The 15,405-nt window shown below is 54.0% G+C and overlaps 1 protein-coding gene across 3 annotated transcripts in view; it reads left to right on the top strand.

Moving 5' to 3' along the window:
• Positions 1–8,350: 8,350 nt before the first annotated feature.
• MYO7A (myosin VIIA) overlaps positions 8,351–15,405 on the top strand; it is an 83,939-nt gene continuing 76,884 nt past the window's right edge. For all 3 annotated transcript variants that reach the window (XM_061202823.1, XM_061202822.1, XM_061202821.1), the window contains exons 1-2: positions 8,351–8,461; positions 12,491–12,643. In XM_061202823.1, coding sequence (XP_061058806.1) covers positions 8,363–8,461; positions 12,491–12,643 — 252 coding nt within the window. In that variant the 5' untranslated portion in view covers positions 8,351–8,362. The remainder of the gene's footprint in view (positions 8,462–12,490; positions 12,644–15,405) is intronic.

The raw sequence follows: 15,405 nt of genomic DNA, 5'->3' as shown, positions 1-15,405 counted from the left end.
TTGTTGAAAACTGGACATTTTGATTACTATAATGTGATAACTCCAGAAGTCAGATTTTCCCCCTCCCCAGGGTTTGTTGTTGCTGCTTATTGTGAATTGTAGTTTTGTTGAGTGACTTTTCTAAACTTTTTTTTTGTGTGTGTGTGAAGACTAGATTCTTTGTTGTGTGTGGTCACTGAAGTCTCTAAAACCCCCGGAAAAAAACCAAAACAAATAAAAAAAATCTCAGACTTTGCAGTTGGGCTGTGTGTGTGTTGGCGCATGACTTCAATGCTCAGTCAGGACATTTACAACTCTGACTTAGCGTTCACTCCCTGTCTGCATGGAGCTTGAGGTCAGTCAGAGGTGAGAGCTTAGGCTTTCTCATGCTTTTTCTGAACACTTGTCTAACCCTGGGTGTGTACTTGGTCTTCTAGGTTCCCCAGTATATGCTGAAGCTTTTTCAAAGCCATTTTTCCCTGGTGCATCTCATTTCCCTGCCTTTCTTCCAGGCTTTTTGGAGTGTCTATTGTTTGCTCCAACTGATTATTTTTTTCCCCAGGTGGCAGTGGGTAGTTCATTTGCCTTTGGATGTTTTTGACCAATGCCCTCCATAGCTACTTCTCTAAGCTGGGGTCCCTAGTTAGGGAATAAAGACAAACCTTTAGTATTATTCCTTCAGGGATCCCCCAGACAGGTTAAAACCATCATAATTCTTTGATAACAAGGTCTGTTCTGCTCCCTCTGACCCCAACAACCCACACCAGGGATACAGGCTGCCATCCTCAAGGTGGGGGGTTAGGGAGGATGGGTAGGTTAAAGTACCACAAAGTTCTCCTGTGGGGTTTCAGTCATCTTCCTCTTCCTTAAATGTTCAAATGGTTACTGTAAACCTTTGCATATTTTCTAGCGTTCCAGTAAAGTTGACTCTGACAATTTTTGCTATGTTTTCTGGTGTTTCTGTAGAGTTCTTGGCAGACTTCTCCACTCTTTGCTGATATCACTTGCTGATGACAACTGGCACAGTTATTTCCTGAAAGCTTTTCTGTTCCAGCTTGCTATGTATACTTGGATAGGTCCCTTTGCCCCTTCTGAACTCCAGTCTCCCCATATGTAAAATGGGTGGCCAGAATTGGACCAGATGGTGGTATGGTGGAGGTGACAGCAGCACTATGGGTGTGAGGCATGAAGGGAGTAGAGAAAAGAAGGTAGTGAAGTGTGGGGACCAGGGGGCACATAGCTAAGTGGAGCCTTGGTGGCTAAGTGGGGGCAGGGAAGAGGATGGTGGAGGTGGAGCATTCCTAGCAGAGAACTCAGCATAAGCAAAGGTAGGAGGCCCTGTCCTGTGTGGCCAGGCAGCAGGAGACAAGGCTGGGGGAGCAGTGAGCCCTGGCTCTGGGAGAGAGTCTGGTGTGATGCCAGAGTGGGTCCCAGGGGCATTAGACCTGCCTCCCAGACCTGGTGTGCAGCCACCTGCAGGGAAGGGACCTACTCCTAGGCTTCATCTCAGGGGTGGCCTGGGTGCAGGGTGTTGAGCAGTGGGTCTGGGTCAGGGAGGGCCAGTCTCTCAGTACTTTACTAGGTCTCTCTCAGGGGGCCTCTCTCCATCCACCAGACTTGTTTTACCATCTCTTCCTTCTTACCTCTGCTTCTCTGTGCTTTGCTGTTCTCTTTTCTGGAACACCCTTCTCCCTCATATCTGCCTAAATAATCACAACACCACCACAACATGACTTGCTCAGTTAATAATAACTAACACTCACACAGCATTTGCTCTAACAGGCACCGATCTGAGTGAGTTACACACAACCTGTTTAACCCTCACAGGCACCTAATGACGTACTGTTATCCTGTTATCCGACAAATGAGAAAACAAAAGCACATGGGGGTTGAGGAACTTGCCCAAGGTCACACAGCATGTGAATGGCCTTGTCATCATTGAACCGGTGTTGGCTCCAGAGTCCAACCTCATAGCAGCCATGCTATCCTGCCTCTCCAGGGTTAATCTGTCCCTTATCTGGTGGTACCATCCTTATCTGTGTCTGGGTCTGTCCACCCCCAGGCTGGAAGATCTGAGGACGGTGTCCCCTAAGCTTTAGCCTGAACCTGTGAAGGTTTTTGTTTTTTTTTAATTTTAAAAATATTTATTTATTTTTGGCTGTGTGGGTCTTAGTTGCAACATGCAGCATCTTTCATTGCGGTGCGTGGGCTTCTCTCTAGTTGTGGTGTGCAGGCTCCAGAGCACGTGAGCTCTGTAGTTGTGGCACACGGGCTCTCTAGTTGTGGCTTTTGGGCTCAGTAGTTGCAGCGTGCTGGCTTAGTTGCCCTGCAGCATGTGGGATCTTAGTTCCCTGACCAGGGATCGAACCCATGTCCCCTGCAGTGGAAGGCGGATTCTTAACGACTGGACCACCAGGGGAGTCCCTGTGAAGGTTTTTAAAATAGACAGATGGAAGGATGCCTGGAAGCCCAGCTCTAGCACCACCCTGGGTCTGAGGGTCTGGTTCCTGTTCGCATGGACTCTCCTAGGAGGGTGGGCTGGGGTAGGTGTGCTTGTTCTGGGCTTAACTCTGGAAAGGACCCCTTCTGAGAGCAGGGTCCCTGAGAGGGCACAGGAAATGGGTGGGAATCATTGCCGACAGTCAGCTGTGTGCTGGGTGGGAGAGCGCTGCGTCCTAGAGGCTGGAAAAGGGGGGGGGGGCGGTAGAAGGAAGCCCAAGTCCAGAGGGGCAGCTCCGAGTTCTGTGTGAGGCATCACTGTCTCCTCCCTTGTCATTCCCTCTACTCCCCGCTGTGGTTTGCTTCTCTAGAACAGAAAGTTGGGTTTTCCAGGATTTCAGACAACGCTGAGGGCCAAAAATGAGACCTTGAAGAGAGAATAGGAGAAAAGAGGGGAGAGGATAAAGATAAGTAGGGAGAGAGAAGAAGGCAGGTGTAGGAGGAGAGTCATAGGGCCTGGGCATGCCACGCCTTCTGGATGGGACAGTGGCCACTGTGGCTTGCGGCCCAGCATGGACCCAAGCCAGCACCCAGTCCTGTGTGGCTGCCAGGACACAGGAGCCCAGCTTGGCACCCACTGTGGGGTGAGCTCTGAGCCATTAGGGGTGACTTGCTGTCCTGGGGAATGAGGGGACACCCCTCCTTTAGGCCTCAGTGCCTCCTCTTTGACCTGGAGATCACCAGCTGGCTGGCCTCAGAGGCTGGGTGAGGACCAGAGACAGACTCTTCCAGGGCTTTCCCCATAAAGGCCCCTCCCAACCTCAAGGCTTTTATCTGCCCTCACTCCCCAGAGGCAGCCAGTGGGCCAGAAAGATCTTTCACGCACCTTCCCTTTAGTCTTAAAAACTTTACGAAGTTTATTGTGTTCCACTCCATAACATCCCCACGTTTCTTTCCGTAGAAAACATACTGCTTTTCTCCAAAACTGCGGTCAAGGTGAGGTTCCAGGTGCCTCGTTTTTGCCGAGGCCCGCAGCTCGGTTCCTGGGTGCCGCTCGCTGAGGTCCTGGTGAGGCGGGCCCAGAAGCCCCGGCGATGTTGGGTGTTGGGGTCGCGCCAGGATGGGAGGGGGCTGGGGCGGCGCGGGCGCCCCCTCCTCGTTCCCGCCCGCGGGCGTCACCTAAGCCGCCGTTGCCATGGGCCCGCGGCAGATGGCCGGGTTTAGGGTTCCCCGGCGGGCGGCGCGCACGGGATTAGGTGAATTAGGGAGCTCGAGACGTGCTGCCACCGTAGCCGCCGCTAGGCCCTCCACGCCATGGAGCCCCCTGCCCATCCCGCAGACCCCGCCAACCCCGCGGACGCCGCTGACCCCGGCGACCCCGGCGACCCTGCCGAGGCGCGCGCCAAGCAGCCGGGCAAGTGGGCGCTGGTGCGTAGCCTGAACCAGGCGTTGAAGACATACGCGGTCCTGCCGGTGAGGCCCGGGTCGGGAGGGGGAGGACGCCCCCCGCGGACCCGGTCCTGGGCCTCGGTTTCCCCGCCTGTCTGGAGCCAGGCGGGCCGCAGGGTCGCAAAGCCCCAGGGTGCACGCACACCTGAGCCCTCTGGTGCCGCGCGGTCCTAGACGCCCGGCGGGAACTTGGCCCCCCGCTGCCCCTGCCTGGGCGGGGAGCTTGTGCAGCTGGAAAACGGGAGGTGGATGGGCCAGCGCCGGGAAGGGGCTTCCCTGCCCTTGCCCGGGTCCGGAGCAGGGAGTGACTCCAGGTGCACGGAGGGGGCTCGGGGAGACGTTTGTGGACTGGCTGACCGGCTGGTAGAAGGAAAGCGTGGCCCGTGGGTCCCCTCCTCATGTCCCGGAGTGACTATGAGGATAAGTGAGGGTGGGGGGAGTGTCCTGAGACAGACTCCTTTTCATTGCACAAACGGGGACTGAACCTCAGGCACTGCCCCAGAGGAGGAAAGAGGCATATAAGGCTAAGACCCTGCGGGGAGTTGATATTGATCTGATCCTGGGCTCATGCCTAGGAGGGAAGGTGGGTGGACATCAAGGACAACTTCCCTTTGCATGGGTCTCTCATCTTCACAAGCACCGACTCCTTTCCTGTTAAGGCTGTTGAACTCTAAGGCCCAGAGAGACTGAAAGACTTACCCAGAGTCACACAGCGTTAGTGGCAGAACTGGGACCTGAACCCAGAACTCTTTACCTTGTGTTCATTGTGGATGTGGGCCAGCTTCCCTGGAGGAAGCCCCCACTAGGGTTGTGGGGTACCCTTGATAACATTTAGGCAAATCCATCTAGGAACTCACCGTTCTGGGGCTGGGAACCACTCAACTGACAGCAGAGAAGCTGGAACTTGCCCCAGGTTACACAGCCACACAGAGGCAGGTGTCTACACAAATGGAACTTTTGATTCCGGGTGAGGTCCCTAGTGGGGCACCCCTCACAGTGGGGTGGTAGGAATGGGGCCAGATACAGTCATGGGCTGCCTGGAATCCGGCTGTGGGGAGGGGCTGGTGGGGTTAGACCTGAGCCCAGTGCCCCTTTCCTCTTCTCCCTCCTCCTGCCCCTCAAAAAAGTGTCATGTTCTTTCACATCTTCCTTCCTCTGCTCCTTCCTTCACCCATCCAGCGATTCCTGACCTACCTGTTTTTGGTTCGGGCTCTGCCCTGCAGATGCTCACAGTCTCATCAGTCACTGATTTGATGAGTGACTATGGCCAAATCCCTTTCTCTCTTTCGGCCTCAGTTTCCTCATCTGTAAAATGGGGACCCTTACAACCCAGCTGCATTCTGATGCCCCAAGTACTTTCCATGGGACAATGGGAACTGTCCCCCTCAGAGGTTCTCAGGCCCCAGATTCCTCCCTGAAGCCTCTTAGCTGCCATTTTAGCCTCTTTCCTCGAGTTTAGACCAAGAGAAGAGAAAGTTAAGTCACCACCCTCCTGGTGACAGTCCTTGGCTAGGAGGGTTCTAGACATTTCTGTTTGCTTTGTTGCCCTTAGCTGGAGCTTCCAGTTTGCCTTTTGGGTCCACGAACCATCTCCAGCCAGGGACCCTATCAGTGCTTCCTGTTCTGCTTGCAGAGCTGGGTTCAGGGCGGGGCCCAGGGGATGTAGGGAGAGAGCACTGAATTTGGAGTTTGCCAGGCTTGGGCTTCATTCCCGGCTCTACCACAAAACACCCATGTGACCTTGGGCATGTTTCTTGACCTCTTTGAGGAGATGAAGTAGAGAGAGAATCCTCTGCCTAAGCGTTGTCATAAGGTTCAATGAGACAGTTAATTACAGGGAAGAATGTAAGTCACTACCTGGCCTGTTGCAGGGGTATTGAGTTTGCATAGAGCAATGTCCTGGTGCCACTGCCCGCCACCGCTGGCCTCTGGCAATCAGGTAGTCTCTCTCTTTCTCTCTCTCACACACGAACTCTGTCACATGCTCCCTCTTACCTACTCACACACATGCTCACATACACACTGTTTCACATTCTGATTCTCTGTCTCACTGAGAGAAAAACTGTTTCTCTATGTTTGGTTCCGGGGAGTCACCAATGGAAGACTCAGACCAGCCTGCCCTCAGGGGGCTGCAGGCTAGGGGGGAGTGGACACCCATGGTGATGACCCAGAGTGGTGCTGGCTGTTAAGGGGCAAGCCCAGGGGCCCCGAAGACTGGAGGAGAGCCTGTGTTCTTTACACAGCAGCCAGGGGAAGTTTTGAAAATGTAAATCCATCATGCCATTCTCTCCTGCTTTAAAACCTTCCAGTGGCTTCTTGTCCTACTTAAAAGAAAGTCCAACTTCTGTCCATGGCTCCCAGGGCCCTGTGTGCCCTGGTGCTGCCCACATCCTCCAATCGCCCCCTCATCTAGCTCCAGCCTGGGCCTGCCCTTACTAGGCCCTCTGCTTTCCCGTCTGTTCACTGCTCTATCCCCAGGGTCTGGAGTGAAACTGGCCCACAGCGGGCTCTCCACAGATATGTACTGAATGAATGAACTAACTCTTCAGGGATTGGGAGGAGGAGGAGGAAGGTGGGGCAGTGAGGAGGGGCCAGGGAAGAGTTGCTATTTGCTTTGGGTGTCCACTCAGTGGAAAGGTGGGGTGAGATGGGGGGCAGGTGGAACAGAACAGCCTGAGCAGGTGTGTGTCAGGTGGTCCTGGGCTGGCACTTAGAGAGGGCGAGGAGTGTGGCAGGAAGCACAGCTTGGACTTGGGACTAAAGCAGTCGTGAGGATTAAATGGGACAGTCTATGGGAAGCAGTCATGTAGCCTGGGCACACAGTAGATGCTCAGCAAACGCATGAGTTCTCCTCCCATCCCAGAGGCTCTCCAATTTTTCTTACTTTTTCTGGGAGAAAGCTTGGGTTTGAAGCTAGCCTGTTTCTAACATGTGCTAACCTCCCATGAAGTGAAGGCCCATAATGGCAGCTGTGGCTGAAAAGTAGTTGGTTCTGATGGGAACAGGAGGAGGCTGAAACAGTGAAGAGTTGGCCTTGGGACTCACCAAGCCCACGCCTCACTGAGGCATGTGGAAACCGAAGCTCAAAGAGGTCAGCGATTTACTGGAAGCCAAGCAGGTCCTGGATCCCAGTCTCATAGCCCAGAGCTGTTTCCCCTGGGCCATCCCCATGGGCTTATTTCATTGTGAATCAGTTTTAGCAGCTGTTATGCTTTTAACTGCCACTTGATAGGAAGTTATATTTTTATTAGGATGTCTACATTCTCTTACCCTTCTGGGGAACTTGGGAACCACCCCAAAAGAATACTCTTATTAAGATTAGAATAAAATTCAAACTTTTACCTCCAGGCCAACGAGAGTCTATGAGTCCTGAATCTTGCCCACCTCTCTCTCTCATCAGGTCCTGCAACAACCACCTCTTTGCGATTCCTTCCTGCCTCAGGGCCTTTGCACTTATCATTTCCGCTGCCCAGATTTCTATCCTTGCTCTTTCCTAGCCTGACTGCCTTTCGCCCTTCAGGTCTCAGAGGTTTCCTTCATAGAGTGGCTTCCCCGGCGAATGAGTCTCGGGTTGGCCGGCTCTGTCTTTCTCCAGCATTGGTGTGCTCACTTCCATCACAGCACTACCGCCATCCCAAGTGACCGTGTACTTGCTCAGTTGTTTGTTTTCTGTCTCCTCCCAACTAGAATGCTCACTGCTCGATCCCCAGCATTTAGATCCATCAGTGCCTTGTGCCCAGTAGGTGCTCAGTACATGCATGTTGAATGCATCAGTGCTGAAAGTGGTTGTTCTAAGTCCATTTTCTGACTCTGAGTTGTAGATTTGGCTTCTGTGAACGTTTACTGAGCGTGTAGTGGGAGCCAGGCCCTGTGCTGAACGCTGCAGGGGACACAAATATAATGCTCCCCCGGCCCCAGATCGGGATGTCCCCACAAACCAGGAGACAGTGTGGCTGAGAGCGATGTCCACATATATCATGGGGCCTGGCACAGAACAGCGTCACTGCAGGGAAGTCATAACTATGACTGTGGGTGTTGACCAAGGAGGTGACAGAGGCTGTTTGAATGTCCTGCGGGTACGCCTCCTTTAGGACAGAGGGGAAGTGTTTCTGCCTAAGCCTCAGTGAGTCTGCTGTACATGTGTGGGATGTAGAGTCCTGGGGAGAGGTCAGGGCTTTGGACAGGCCCGGGCTTGAAGCTGCCCAGCTGTGTGGTCTTGGCTCTTCCCCTCTCTGAGCCTCTGCTTACTCATTATAAATTAGGGACAGTAACAGCTGCCCCAGAGGAGGGATTGATGACACTGCATAGTGCCCAGCCCAGGGCCTGGCACCATGGCTTCCACAGTGCCAGTTCCCTTTTCTTCCCTCTTCTGTGGTTGGCACAAGAGCCTCTGGTGGTGGAGGGGTGGGCACAGGACTGCTTGGAAGGAGTACCCGATCCCCCTCCCTGCTCACCTGGCCTGGGACTCTCTCACCCGCAGGGGGACTATGTCTGGATGGACCTGAGATCCGGGCAGGAGTTTGATGTGCCCATTGGGGCGGTGGTGAAGCTCTGTGACTCTGGGCAGATCCAGGTGGTGGACGATGAAGGCAATGTGAGTAGCCCCCTGCCACCCCGCCCCCAGGCCTTGAGGGGGACACAGGCTGACAGGTGACCTGAGGCAGAGGCCTGGCAGTGACCTGCCTCCGGGGGATGGAGGCAGTGCCTGTGCCCCACTTCTGCCTCTCAGACCCCCCTTCCCCCATGGAGCTTTCCCCATCACCCCCGTGGGAGGGAACCTCCCCTTCTGCCCCAGGCTACCTGTTCTATTTCCACCAGCACTTCAGTCCATTCTGCCTGGTATTAGAAATGTGTGTCTGTGAGGGCATGCCGGTGTGTACAGTGGGGCAGGGGGTGGCACCGGGCTGGGAGCTCCTCAGGTACAGGGGTGCTTTCGGGTCAGACAGACTGGATTCAAATCCCATCCTGCCCACTTGCTAGCTATGCAACCTTGGCCGAATCTCTTTCCCTTCTGAACCTCAGTTTCTCCTTCTGAACCCTCACAGGGTTATTGATTCATATGTGAGATCACACGTGAATGCCTCGGAAGAGGGTGAGGTAGTCTGAAAACGCCCGCTCTCGTTCTGTGGGGTTATGGCATCACACGAATTCATTGTCCGCCCTGACGCTGCCCTGGAATTAGTCTAACAGTTGAACCCTTTATCTCTTGTGGCCCTGAAGGAAAGGGACACAGGAAGTGTAAGTTTGATAGACAGTGAGAGTGGGGCCTTGGGGAGGGAAGAAAAGGTCTTAAGTCAGGGTCCTGCCTTAGAGAAGGTGGCCCTGATGAGGGCCCAGAGGGGAAGCCTGGGAACTCTGGACATGTGTGCATGTGCATGGCATGTGTGTATGTGGCAGGGGCACGTGTACTACATGTGCTACAGCACATGTACAGCTTAGTGGGGACATGGAGGACCAGGGAGATTAGGTTCCACCATAATTTGGGTTGTGTCTGATGCTGTGGCCGGCGCTGGGGGCATAGAGACAGTCCCCATCTTAGCCTCTTAGTTTGATGGGGGTGAAAGAGGGTGCAGTGACTTGGAGAAGAAGGCTCTGTTGAGGGCCGGGGTGGGGCTCAGGACCCTGGAGGCCTGGTACTGAACGTGGAGGAGGCAGGGGCATCACTGTTATCCCTGCAGCCCCCAGGGATACCTGCCTTGGGGTTTGCAAAGCCCTTTGACCCAAGTTCTATCTTTAGGTCCTCACAGTGTCTGTGAAAGGCAGGGAGGACAGCAACAGTTACCCCAAGGGGAAACTGGAGCCCAGAGAGGAACCCTCAGGACGAGTCACACAGCTAGTGAGGGATGGTGCTGGGGTCAGGATCCGGGGCCTCTGGGCTCTGTGTGGGTGTTTCCTCTCCCAGCATCTCAGTGGCAACTTTGGAGCTCAGGTTCTGTTAACCACACTTTTGTCCCCTGAGCTTTAGAAATGGAGTGCCTGCAACGTCATTCCAGAGGCTCCAGTTCCAGGGCCTTCTAGGAAGCCCCTGTGAGGTTGCAGCCTCAGAAGGGGGACACGGATTTGGCTGGCAGCACACACAGGCCCATGAACTAGCCTGGACCCCCCGGGTGGGGCCCAGGGACTCTGCCTGCAGGCTTGAGTTTCATCTGGGTCATGTTGCACGTCAGATGGTGTCCCGTAACTGTGTCACCGGATCCCAGAGGTCCCCTCCCACTTGCCCCCTGAGAACGGGGGCTGCAGAGGTGGGAGGGATGTGGCTGGCTGGCTGGGAGCAGGTTAGGGGGCTGGGTTTGCTTCAGGGGCATTGGGCCCCTAGCGGCTTCTGGCCTCCTTTCACCAGCCTTTCCTACTCCCACTCCCTCCCCCCACCCCACCTCCAGGCCATCATCTTTGACCCCTCTGTCTGCCCACAGGCTCCCTCAGCTTGAGGGCAGGGACCAGGTGAATCACATCTGGTTCCCCAGAGCACAACAAAAGGCCTCCCAGAGAAGGTCCCTGTAAAAGCTTGCTGAATGAATGAAAGGTCATGGCTCCAGTCCTCACTGGAGTCCTAATGCTCTGCTCTTGTCCAAGCTGTTCTCATTGCCAGATGTACCCCTCCTTCCCTTCCTCTACAGAGCACGTGGTCCCTGCCTCTCTGAGCTCAGTGCCAGGCCAGCTCTTTCCCAAATGTGCCCCCAGGCCCTAGAATCGGCCATGTTCCCTCTCTGTCTCTCACTGGTATGCCTTCAGGGCCAGGCCTCAGTTTCTGCCCTGGTTACACTTTGGTCTGTGCTGTAGGTGTCTGTGGACATTGACCTGAGCGCTGCTGACCTCAGCTGGGTGACCTTCCATGCAGGAAAGGGGTGGGGAAAGGCTCAGCTCTGCCATTTAACAGAGCACGCCACTTTACCTCTCCAATGTGACTCCTCACTGTAAAACGGGACTGGTAATTCCACGATGCGATGTTAAGAGGAACAAATGAGAGCATACATCTCTTTTGCAACAAAAACTAGAAAACATTAAAGTGATAATACCCAGCACTGGTTGATCAATTACCAGGCACCAGTGCTTTATAGACCTGGCAGGAGTGAAACAAAGGTTGGCCATTATTGTATCAATTAACCCTCCCAACATCTCCAAGAAAAAGGGATTGTTAATCGCATTCCCATTTCATAGATGAGGTTGTAGAGGTTCAGGAAAGCAAAGTGATGTGCACAGGGCTACAGGTCTCGCAGTGGCTGAGCCACCTCTTAACTCTGTGCCGAAGTGTCTTGGGGAGGAATTATGGGACCAGAGGTTGGGGTCGAGCGGGGAAGGCAGATAGCCTGCCCAGCGTCCTCTCCCCTCTGGCCCACTCCAGGGCTTAGGACCGAGTCAGGGAAAGGGAATTTTCCAATTGGATCAGCTTTTATCAAGAAATAGGGTGGGAGAGAGGAATGTTCCACACGGGATTGGAAAGTCCAGGCAGGTTCTTTGATCTCACCACCCGACGCATTCATGTCAGGGCTGTCTGAGGGCCTGACCTGGAATGTAATGCCCCGGCCCAGGAGGTACCATGAAATGCCAGGGAAACTGGAGTCATGAGCAATCGCTGGCCTGCCCCTCACCTCTCTGAGGGCCGTGGTCCTCTGATCCTATTTTCTCATGTGATGTGAGGGGGCTGGAATAGGGGACTTCTGGGGTCTCTCCATGACTAGGACTCTGCTTTTAATTCAGACTTGGTTCCTAGTAGTCACCAGCCGGCCACCTGTCTCATCAGGGATTCCCTGCCACGTCATTTGTGCCTGGCCCCTGTATGAGGCACTGTGAACCAGGGGTATAGCAGACATGGAACCAGCCTTGGGGAAAATTGAGGGGTCAGGGCCAGAACTGCGCTCCAACAGTGGCAGTGACCATTGCCTTGCAATGGGAGACCTAGGGTATGTGGGAGCCCAGAGGAGGCACCGACCCCAGCCTGGGAAACCAGTCAGCTTTCTGCCTGGTCCTGAGGCTCCCAGGGTTCCGGCATTTGAGAACAAGGAGGGGGCCCCAGAGGGCTTTGGAGGCTTGACTTAGGTTGTAGCCACACTGCAGAGCACAGGAGAGATTCTCACTTCTCTGAGAAGCTGGGACTGTGAGTAGAGGGTGCTGGAGACCACCTGGGGGAGGTCAGAGGAAACCACGGCTTTGCAAACTTGTTGAAAGAACCAAGGCTGTTGCCCAGATGTGCTACCATCTGCCACCCGTGGCAGCAGGAAATATCACACTATCTGAATAATTTTTGTGCATTTGTTTATCGGAGTTTGGATTTGAAGCCAAGTCTGTCTAACTCCAATGATTACACTTTCAACTCCATCCTATAAGGTGACTGGAGAGACTAATCCCCTTTATGACAACCATAAGGTAGGGCCAAAATCCCTGCCATTCCCACCTCTTAGGTCTGCAGAGAGAATCCCCTAAGAGGAGGTAAGAGTGGTCCATGAAGGGTAGGGGTGGGTGCTAACATCCTCATAGATGGTAGAACTGATAGTGTTTGGCCGCAGGAGAGGCCCTTATGGGGTCGCAGATACCCGGGGTTCCCGTCCCTCCCGGGACTCTTCCCTAGCAAAGTGCAGCCAGGAGAGCGCAACTAGCTTACGTTAGCCACTGTGCCTCCCCGCAGGAACACTGGATCTCCCCGCAGAACGCCAGGCACATCAAGCCCATGCACCCCACATCGGTCCACGGCGTGGAGGACATGATCCGCTTGGGGGACCTCAACGAAGCTGGCATCCTGCGCAACCTGCTCATTAGATACCGAGACCATCTCATCTACGTGAGTGCCGCCCCGCCTGCCAGCAGCCCCGCCCACTTTCAGTCCCTCTGACTTGCAGCCAGCCCTGCCCAGCCTCTGCAGCTGGCCACTGGGGACCAGGGACTCAGCCCATGCCCACAGCCGCTCGGGTCTGTGGCTCATCCTCTCTTTTGGGCTGTGGCTTGTGTGGTCTGTGATTGGAGGATGGAGGGGTTTCTTCCAAAGGTTCATGTGCCTCCGTAGGGCTGAAACCGCTGGGAGGCCAGACCAGGGAGGGGACGGTGACAGGCTCAGTTCTTTGCCCGGAGATGGGGGAGCTGCTGCTCTCCCTGGGTTTGCCGTGGGGTCAGGACCTGCCACGGGTCCTCAAGGTCAAGAGAGGATGCGTTGGAAGTCTGTGTCCTCTTGAAGGGGATGGAGGATGGACATGCTCCTTGATCCCCCAAACCCTTGAAATTGGAACCAGTCATACACACACCCCACACTTCCCCACCTTGAAACTCAAGAGGACAAATAAAGAGATCTCACTCAGCCAGGAGTGAGCTGATCCCAAGAGGTGAGCTCAGAGACCATCAGAACAAGAAAGGCCCATCAAGATCATTTAGTCTAGAGATTCTCACACTTTCTGGCCTCAGGAATGTTTTTATGTTCTTAAAAATTATTGAAGACCTCAAAGAGCTTTTATGTGGGTTATATCTATTGATATTTAACATATTAGAAATTATAACTGAGACATTTAAAAATAACCACAAAAAATCCATTACAGGATAATGTATTTTTATGAAAAATAAATATATTTGCCAACATAAAACAATTAGTAAGAAGAGGGGCATTGTTTTACATGTTTTTCAAATATTTTTAGTATCTGACTTAATAGAAGACAACCCGATTCTCGTATCTGCTTCACATCCAGACTGATGTGATATTGTTTTGGCTGAAGTGTATGAAGAAAATCTGGCCTCACAGATATGGGGGTGGAAAAGACAAGACCTTATGAACTTCCTGAAAGGGTCTCTGGGACCCTCAGGGGTCTTTGGACCACACTCTGAGAACTGCTGACCTAGTCCCATTTTACAGACAGGGAAACTGAGGCTCTATAAGGCTTAGCCAGGCCCAGAGCTGTGTGCCCAAGCAGCTCAGGGGCGAAGGAAGCTGTGGGTGTACAACAAGGAGAGAGCAGGAGGGAGCCCCCTGAGCCAGGTGCCCAGGCTGGGCATGCTCAGGGGAGGTGTGGGGTGATAAGTGCCTGAGAGAGGTGCGGAGCTGGTTCCGCAGAGTCTGTAGGAGTGAGGTCTCACTCCCAGGTCACTTCCTGACTGCTGGTGGAGATGGCGTTCAGGAAGGGGCACTGCATGAACAGAAGGCCTGAGGCAGGACCGTGCCGAGTAAGTGATTTGTCAGGACTGTGAAGGGGAGCCAGGGAGACAGAGCTGGGAGAGTCTGAGGGAGCCTGAGGAAGCACAACAAGGAACTCTCAGGCCCTCAAAAGTCCTGGAATTGTGGTGCCTCGGCTGCTCTGGAGGCCCTCTGCCAGCCTCCCCACTCTGGGTCCTTCTGCAGCTTTGAGCTCCCAACAAGAGGCTGTGCTTGGGCCCTTGACATACGTTGATTGCATAGGCACAGCAAGCAGCTTTCTCAGGGAGCCCCTTAGTACCGATAAAGCCCCTCTGACTCCTTTCCTCATCCAGGGGGCAGGGCACAATGGCAGCTCCAGATGTGAGCAGTGTCACCTAGACAATGGCGGGGGAGGGAGCTAGGACTTGAGCCCAGGCCAGAGATATCCCATGGGACCCTCTGGTGTCTGCACCCCAGTTCTTGGCAGTTCCCTCCTCCCTCCTCTCTCTGGACAGCAGGTGGACACAGGAGGGTTTGGGGGCTCTCCATGGCCATCCACCCAGGCCTGGGTGGAGTCTGACACTTGGGTCTGGAGGTGAGTGGGAGCCTGACTACCTGCCTGCCCAGGGAGGCCACTGCAGAGCTGATGTCCTGACACAATCTCCTTTCGGGGGTGAGTTTCACAGAGGGGAGCTGAGTGAGGTGGGAGTTGTTTCCACCAGGGACCCCGCGGACAATGTCTAAGAATAATTCAGAGGCATGTAGTTGGTTATTTTGCGCGTAGTTTAGTGATTTTGCCGGCAAACTGGTTCTTTGTAAGTGAGGGGGAGTCGGTTGGTAGACTGAATCAAAGAACAAAGGCAAAAACAGGATTCAAAAGGGAGAGGGGAGGAAAAAACTTCAGACAGTCCGAGATCAGTGAATCTTGTTTGTGAAGTTTTGAGGGTAGGCTGATTAGCTGGCAGCTGGCAGAGAAATCGGCCTGAACATTAGGCCTTACCTAGGTTGACTGTGGGATCAAAGAAAAGAATTCTAGAGGTTTGTGGATTCTCCGGAGAACCCTGAGATCTGTACCATTTGCCTCATTAGAAGTTTCACTAGTAGCCTTTCTGACTGATTTTTAGGTGAGGAAGAGGAGGCGCGGGTGAGGGTGGGGAGGGCATGGGGGTGGAGCCCACACGGGGTGTCTGAGCTGTCTTTCTCGTCAGAGACTCATGGCTGGAAATCAAGTCATGGCACCTGGAAGGTACCCAGCTTGGATAGTCTGTGGGCCTAAGATGCTGGGTGTCTGTTGGTCTGGGGAGCTGTGCTCCAGAATTGTAGGGCTCAAGAAGGTTTCCTTGACTTGCTGACTCTATGATTCTGTGACTGGGTGGATGAAGTGGGATTAGAGCAGGGCTTTGAAGAAGCAGCCAGGCCATTGTCCCACCCAGAAACCATACCTGTCC

The sequence above is a fragment of the Eubalaena glacialis genome, chromosome 10 (genome assembly GCF_028564815.1).
Source record: "Eubalaena glacialis isolate mEubGla1 chromosome 10, mEubGla1.1.hap2.+ XY, whole genome shotgun sequence".
Classification (NCBI taxonomy): Eukaryota; Metazoa; Chordata; class Mammalia; order Artiodactyla; family Balaenidae; genus Eubalaena; species Eubalaena glacialis.
Note: the sequence above shows the minus strand (reverse complement) of the source record. Positions and strands in the feature narration are given on the sequence as shown.